This window comes from Rhagoletis pomonella, unplaced genomic scaffold, assembly GCF_013731165.1.
Source record: "Rhagoletis pomonella isolate Grant_MI unplaced genomic scaffold, Rhpom_1.0 Rhpom_scaffold_00013, whole genome shotgun sequence".
Lineage (NCBI taxonomy): Eukaryota > Metazoa > Arthropoda > Insecta > Diptera > Tephritidae > Rhagoletis > Rhagoletis pomonella.
This window is the reverse complement of record NW_023458567.1, coordinates 5,591,355-5,599,791: the sequence shown is the minus strand read 5'-3', so window position 1 is coordinate 5,599,791 and position 8,437 is coordinate 5,591,355. Positions and strand designations below refer to the sequence as shown.

General features: G+C 35.6%; 1 protein-coding gene across 1 annotated transcript; it reads left to right on the top strand.

Annotated features, from left to right (window-relative positions):
• The first annotated feature begins 5,056 nt into the window (after nucleotides 1–5,056).
• Nucleotides 5,057–7,598, top strand: LOC118748622 (cytochrome P450 4d1). Its single transcript, XM_036483187.1, has 4 exons — nucleotides 5,057–5,695; nucleotides 6,325–6,394; nucleotides 6,453–7,057; nucleotides 7,130–7,598. The coding sequence occupies exons 1-4, from the start codon at nucleotides 5,086–5,088 to the stop codon at nucleotides 7,477–7,479; spliced, it is 1,635 nt and encodes a 544-aa protein (XP_036339080.1). The 5' UTR covers nucleotides 5,057–5,085; the 3' UTR covers nucleotides 7,480–7,598.
• Nucleotides 7,599–8,437: the final 839 nt, after the last annotated feature.

The window sequence follows — 8,437 nt, the reverse complement described above, 5'->3', positions numbered from 1 at the left end:
TTCTGATGTGACAATTTTGGTGTTCTGTTTGAATCGACCAAGGCCATTGGGGACGGCAACGCTTTTTGAATCGAAGCAGCTGGAGGTATCGGTAGTACGATTATGTAACCGTCTCAATTTCATCTTGTGAAGTACATAAAGGGAGAATGGCAGAGATAAAGACAGAGACAAGGGCAGAGACAAAGACATATATAAAAATACAGAGGCTAAGATTGATATTAAGAAGGAGATGAAGGTGAAGGTGAAAATGAAGATGTAAACTAAGACGTAGATAAAGGATAAGATGAAGATGAAGCTAAAGATGATTATTACGATGACGATGACGATGAAGTTGAAGGTAAAGATAAAGATAAAGAAAATTATGTGGGAAAAGGTATAGGTGAATATTAAGATAAATATAGAGATAAAATTAAAGATGAACATAAGGATAAAGGCAAATATGAAGATAGAAATAAAAATAAAGATAAATAAGATAATTACAGAGAAAAAGACAATAAAGGTAATGAAAAATGTAAAGAAAGGAATTGAAAGATTGATATTAAAAAAAGATAAATGTTCAAATAATAAGTAAACTAAACAGTTTATTATAAAGAAGCAGAATAAAAACAAGTAATTTAAAAACAATTTTTTTAAGGCAAGCTTTTATTACGTTCTAAATATGAAACAAATCGGACCATAAATATCTCGACACCCGCGCCACCTAGCGGCTTAATTCATCCTTCATATTCATGATGACAATTTTGGTACTAAAAGCTGAAAGAAAACATGGATTACTTCGTAAGGTGCTTACCTATTTTCCCAGCGGGCCAGATCTCTAACTCATATTCGTCATTTGTATTTGTGTTTAAGTGATGTATAGCTCACTCATACTCACCAATTACACTCGCCCACACAAAACATCCCTGATTTTGTATGTAGTTTTTCATGAGTACATATGTATGTACATACATATTACAAGTACTTTTAGATGAAATGTACAGAGTTTTGTGAAGCAAAAATACATCGGAGATTAATAGGTAATGGAATTTGTTGAATTTTTGGTCATTAGCCTAGATGGTATATACACAAATACATAACTGTACATAAACAAGCACATGCTATTTACATACATACATACATACATACATAAGTATAGAAAAGATCAAGAACTTTTGAAAAAAGTGTATCGTAGTGGCGTCCTTGACAGCGAGAGAGCGAGAGGAAAAGGTGCGCCAGAGCCACATTGCTGTTAGTCACAAACATATTTAAGAGCATTTCAATGTGTATGTATGTATTGTACATCCGCTTAGTGCTCAACGTACAATACACAGAGCCATTTGGCGTTGATCGTCATCTTGTTTCCGCCACCGCTGCATCCGCTAATGCGAGCAAACGAGCGGCCGATACATCGCAATGGAATGCCAACGTTTATTTGCTTCAATTGTACTATTTTGATGGCGCATGACGTTGCCGGGGTGGTTGATGGTTGATGATATTGGCGCTGATCTTGACCGGGTATTGCCGTGATCGGAAACAGAGGCAAAAAACGTAAATATGTATGTAGCTGAAAATGGAGTGAATGTTCACATGAAAATTTTGCACACAAAAATTGGAAAATTGTTTGTTTACATATGTACGCATCAAAATTGAGGCAGGTGTACGAATTAGCAGTTGTAGGTAAACATTGATATATGTATATGTAAATAATTTGTTATGCCGACTGACGTCACCAATGTATAATGACGCGCTGCCATTATTTTTAGGTCGTTCTGGGCTATTTTAGATTATTTTTGGAACTTTTACTCTATTTTAATTCAAATCAATTTTAATTATTATTGTTAGCCGATTGAATAATTCTAGCTTGTTTATATCTTTTTGCCAGCGTAGTTTTGCGCGCTTTCGTGTAAACAATGTAAAAGGATGAACATTGAGTTTTTATTTACTTTTGCGAATGATGTACATATGTATGTACATGTATGTATGTATGCAGTGTTTGAATTGAACGAGCTAGCATAGTATTTGTATATGAAAGTGTTCATTGGAGGCCATGGAAAATTTTTAGCGAAAAACAAATGTAGCAAAAATTTCCATCAATGGCATTGTAGATAAATTGTTTGTAGTATTTAATGGAATTTACTACGATCAATGTGCCATTGTGGGAACATTCATATGTACTTATGTACATGTGTGCTTGTATTATAACTTTGAAGGAAAATTGTGGTCAGCGCACATAAGATTTTAGCATTCCTTTGTGATTACGAAAATCTCGCAAAAATATTGCATGTTTGCTTACTTATTCAAGAGCTAATATTTTTTTTTTTGAATTTTTCGCATACATATTATCATATACATGCACAGTTTTGACTACTTTTCTTTTGCTTTTTTAAGGTTTATTAATTTTTTATTCAAGTTCAGCTCCTTATCTAACAAAAGCCATATAAGCCCAAATTTCAAACTTTGTACAAAACTTGCTTAAAACTGCACAAACTTTTCATCCCATTTCTAAGTATTTTAATTGGAATTTCTGAACTCATTTTTGATATGCCGTTTTAGATTTTATTAAAATCTACTATAATAAAGTGATAGTTGGAAGTTGCTAAAAAATCGAATTTAATTTTGATATTTTTTTTCTGACGCTGTTATGCACTCTTTTCCATATAAAAAGTTACTTTGTGTGGAAGAAAATGCGTGATACCGTCAGCAAAAAAATTATCAAAATTCAACGCGATTTTTAGATACTTTAAACTTGCACTTTATTGTACTAGAATTTAATAAGCTATAAAACTGCATACCAATAATTATTCTTATTTTTGTACGAAGTCTGAAATTTTTTTGGTATTTGTTAGATTTATATAAAAATAATAAACTTCAAACAATCAAAAAATAAATAGTCAAAACTGTTCTAAATGTTTAGGTGCTATCGATTTGACGCGGGCTGTGTGTACATTAAGGTGCGTAAAAGTAAAGTCGGAATTCGAATGCTCTCCCCCCTAGGATTGTTCTGTACTGAAAAAATTATACCCCAGTTTTTTTATTTTGAAATCAGAAAATATTTAGAGGGCGCTCAAAGCGCCCAAAGTTTTCCATGTACCCTCCTAGTAAGCAATGCATTTCCCTTCGTTTGGTGTTTTCCCTTATTGTGCTGAAAGGAAGGGCTCAGATCGTTTCGGGGTCGCGGCAGCAGCAATTCTGGCTAACTGATCGGCTTCCTCATTTTCTCTGAATCCAATATAGACCGTACCTGAAAAAAAAGTTCGCCATACACCTTCGAATCTGAAATATTTTTTTGCAGGGCAATTTCGAAAAATTAATTTTTTTTGGTCTAAGGTGGAACGGTCTAATATACATACATCCTGATACATTCATATTTTGTATTATTCTTAATCTGCAAATGGACTTTGATTGTGAAAACTCTGTTCGTTGTCAATACAAAAATGTATGTACATTTATACATACATACATTTGTTAGCATTTAGTTACTATAAATATGTACATTTGCATATACATACATTAGGGTGGTCGTAAAATGCATGTGAAAATGCAAACAAATTTTTAGTATTAAAAAAATGGTTAAATAAGCAATGAGGTATTGTAACTCGAAATCTCCTGAAGAGAATCAGAATTTTCCGATCGAAAAATATTGACTTTCAATACGTCTATACCATTTCTACGAAAAGTGGTTTTTGAGCGCTTTGAGCGACCTCTAAATATTTTTTGATTTGAAAATAAAAAGAAATTGGGCTATATTTTTTCGATATAGAACAATCCTAGGGGGTGAGAGCATTAAAATTCAGACTCTACTTATTTTGGACCATCCTAATATACATAGATAGATTGATAGATAGATATATATTAGTAGCGTAAGCACTACGACCAGTAGGACTATTGTGCCCATACATATGTATATGGTAACATAAATACATACTAAGCCGTATTACGAAAAAAAGGTTAGCGTGTGTTAGTTTTATTTGAATACTTACGGCGAGAAAAAGTTTTGTGTGTAATTTTTTTTATGCTCCCGCTAAAAACCGCTAAATCGTGTTTTTTGTAATAATAATAGCATCCTGCAGTGGAATTCTAATAATCGCTATGCTCAATTTTCGTCGCCAAATTTCTCTAAATGAAAAGAAGTGGCGCCTAAAAGTATACTTACAACATGGAAAAGTAACATATAAAATGTGTAAACAGCGTTAAATCTAGCAGTATGAGGGGCATCCAACTATGAAGATTTTTCTAGTTGCTTAGGCGCGCCTGCGATTCTTATGGGGATTTGTGGCAATCAAAATTTTCGATAGCGAATGTCGGAATCCGGCTGCTGGTCACTTCACTTGCCCAGCCATTTTTGGAAAAATTCAGATTTTTTAGGTTTTTTGTGTGGTTAAATTTCAATGAAAATCTTTTGGAACTAGTGCAGGTTTCTGTCCCGTTGAGCCCTGATTACATTTCTAAAATCAGCGCAATTTTTTTTTCACCCATGACGGCTCTAACTACCCTCCAAATAGAAGCATTTTTCTTTTATTATCATACACATTTTAGTGTTGAGAAAAAATTTTCCTTCAAGGCATAACCGAAAATATTTAAATGTAAAATTGTTTGGCCAGCTGATGTAAAATGACTGATAAGCAATTTGCTTCATAATAATAATAATAATAATAGATTGGCGCTTACACATATGTTAGTGTTTGGCCGAGCTTCTCCTCCGACTTGTGGCGTGCGCCTTGATGTTGTCACACAAAGCGGAGGGACCTACAGTTTTACGCCGACTCCGAACGGCGATTGTATTTTTGTGAGAAGCTGTTTTTCATGGCAGAAAAACACTCGGAGGTTTGCCATTGCCTGCCGAGGACGATCGCTGTTAAGAAAAAACATTTTTTCTATATTTTTTTGCAATGTTGCTTTGACCAGGGTTTGAACCTAGGTGCTGCGGCGTGGAAGCGCGCACTGCTTACCACTACGCCACAGCGGCCGACAATCTGCTTCATACAACGCATTCATATTTTTGAAAATTTCGGCAGCACTCACTGATAGACTCAAACAATTGATAAGATTTTTATATGCTTATTCACAAAAGGCTTGAGCCCAAACTGGACCTCTGGCACTTAGTCTATGCGTATGCAACTATCCAACCGAAATGTGCCAGTCAGTGTTTCAAAAATGTTCCTAATGTTCGGTCTACTTGTGACTACGGCGATACTAACCGCCATTGCGCTCATATATAAACTAAAGTATAAGTATTTGATTGATGTGACCAGTGACATACCATCAGCGCCGGCATTGCCCATCATAGGTCATGCTCTGTATTTTATAAATAAGCCATCGCATAAGAAAATAGAAAAACTCCGCGAATTCCTTAACACCTATGGCAATACAGTTAAAGTGTGGTTAGGTCCTGAATTGAATATAATGATGGCTGATGTGAAGGATGTGGAAGCGATTTTGGGTTCGATGGCATTTCTTGAGAAGGCAGGCGAGTATAAAGCATTGGAGCCGTGGCTGAGAGAAGGGCTGCTCGTAAGTCGTGGACGCAAATGGCATAAGCGTCGGAAGGCCATAACGCCAGCTTTTCATTTCAACATCTTGGCTCAATTTATTGAAGTGTTCGAGCGCGAATCGCGAGTTTTGGTAGCTAATTTGGAACGTGAGCGACAGATGCAAGGAAGTGAAGGATGCAATTTGTACGATTGGATAAATTTGTGCACGCTGGATACGATATGTGGTAATGGGGGAGTGAAAAGGGAGATGGGACGGGTTTTAACGAGATTATTAAAGTTTTTTTTTTTTGATAATCTGGAGCTGATAACGCCTTCACTGACTTAGAAAGAAAATCGATAACTTTCTAAAACCCTATCACCTACATATTTCCATTTAAAAGTTAGGTTTGAAATTATATTTTATCTCCCTGTTCATTATATTAAAAAAAAAACTCGTTCAGATCTACGATTTTTTAGAATTTAAATTTCTAATTTTTGAAGAATGAAAGCGTTGAATTTTTTCTCCATTACGTATATACATCAAACAAAAAACTACTGTTATATCTGTTCTTGTATTAATTGCGTTGAATCTGTACGATCCACAAGCCCACTTTAGATCTAGGTGTGCGATATGACCGAAAAAAAACACAAAATAATAAAAAAAAAGATTTAAAATGTATCGGAAAAATTAGAGTTAGATAATATTTTGTACAAGACGCAAGGTGGTTTACATATAAATTCCATGGTTCTATCATCTTAAAATCTAAACTTTATACAGGAAGTGTCTGAGCCAAGCTTTGACTAAAGTTGTTTTTCATTATTTCCCCGATAAACTGACACTCTAAGACATGAGTGCATATTTTCTTAATTTCAGAAACTGCCATGGGTGTATCCGTGCATGCGCAAACCAATGCCGATTCGGAGTATGTGCAGGCGGTTAAAACGTAAGTTTTACACATGTAAGGAATTTTTATCTAAGAAAAATTTAATTGAAAATTGCAGCATATCTACCGTGACACACAAGCGTATGTTCGACATTATCTATCGCTTCGACTTCACTTATCAGTTCACCAGTGTGGCACGCGAAGAGAAATGTGCCTTAGCTGTGCTGCATGGCTTCACCGAACGTATTATACTGCAGCGCCGCGAAGAGTTGTTGTGCAAACACAACGCCACCGCTGACATGGCTGCCAGTGCCGAAAAGAGCAAAGCGAATGACTACACTACAACCGAAGTGGATAACGACAACGATGTGGGCGCTAAGCGTAAGCAAGCCTTTCTCGATATCCTGCTACAGTCACAGATCGATGGTAAACCTTTGAGCAATTTGGATATACGCGAAGAGGTCGACACATTCATGTTTGAGGGACACGACACCACCTCTTCGGCCATCAATTTCTTCTTCTACAATATCGCCATCTATCCGGAGTGTCAAAGCAAGTGTTTCGCGGAGATTGTTGACATTTTGGGTACGGATAAAAGCAAGCCGGTTACCTATGACATATTGAATAAGCTGAACTATGTGGAGTTGTGCATTAAGGAGACGCTACGGATGTTCCCTTCGGTGCCGCTGTTGGGACGTAAAGTGACGCAGGAGTGCGAAATAAGTGCGTACAACTTGAAATTTTCATGCGGGCTTGGGGGCATGATTATTAGGTATTTAATTTTTTTTTTTTAAGATGACAAAGTTCTTCCCGCTGGCACTAACATCGGCATTGCACCATTCCACCTGGGACGCCAGCCGCATCTCTTTCCCGAGCCGAACAGCTTCAAGCCAGAACGATTTGATATTTCGAATGGCGCTTCGAAAATAACCCCCTACGCTTATATACCTTTTTCGGCGGGTCCGCGTAATTGCATCGGCCAACGTTTCGCTGTTTTGGAGGTAAAGAGTGTTGTGACGAATGTGCTGCGGCATTTCGAAATCGAGTTTGTCGGTGATAGCACAACAGAGCCGATACTTATTGCTGAGTTGATATTGCGCACGAAAGATCCGCTAATGTTTATGCTGAAACCGAGAGTTTATTAGCCAGGGGTGAGAATGAGAGAGGCGGCGTGATAGATACATTTTAGGTGCAAGTAGAAATTTTGCTGTCTTCAAGAAAGTATTCATTTAGTGCCATACATTTTTGTACCAAATATATATGATAAGTGTTTTTTATAAAATATAGCACTTTCTAAAAAAATTATATTATATGTTTTTTTTTGCGAAAATCTTTTTTCCCCAAGTTGTCAAAGGGCTAAAACGCCAGTTACAATTAAAAACTGAGCACGAATTGTTGGTGATATAAGATTTTTATCATTTATAAATTGGACATAAATGTTTTCTCCTTTAAAAACTGGGCATAAATTCTTACCATTTTAAAAATCGACACAAACTTCTGCTTATTTAAAAATTATACATAAAATGGTGGTCATTTCAAAATAGAACATTAATGTGTGGCCAATTGAGAAGCTTGAAAAACTTTTGTAGATGGTTGCCATCTCTTTGAGAATTCGAATTTAATTTATTTATACAAAAGTTATGTAAAATACGAAAATACGGGTGTCAGACAAGAGAGTGTTAAGAAATCTTTAGTTTTAGAATTTAAAATGTTTGATAGGGTTGCCAAGTATTTAAAAATTACATTCAAATTATTAACAAATTGGATGAATTTATAAAAGATGGGTATCAGTCGAAATTGGTTGAAAAGGCTGTAATAAATTTAGGAGGGTTGCCACCTGTTCAAAAGACCTATCTAATCTAGAATTAGGGCGGTTTGAAATGTCGAATTTAAATGGGTTTGAAAAGATTTTATTTCTGATATATATTTAGGAGAGTTGCCACATGTTTCAAAAGTCAAATTCAGCTTAATTCATCAGTTAATTGCAATTTGTATCACAATGCCAGACGAAAAAGGTTTAAAATAGTTTAAGTTTAAAATATTTTGAAGAGGGTTGCCACCTATTTGTAAAGCCGAACTTAGTTAAATAATACACAGGTTATA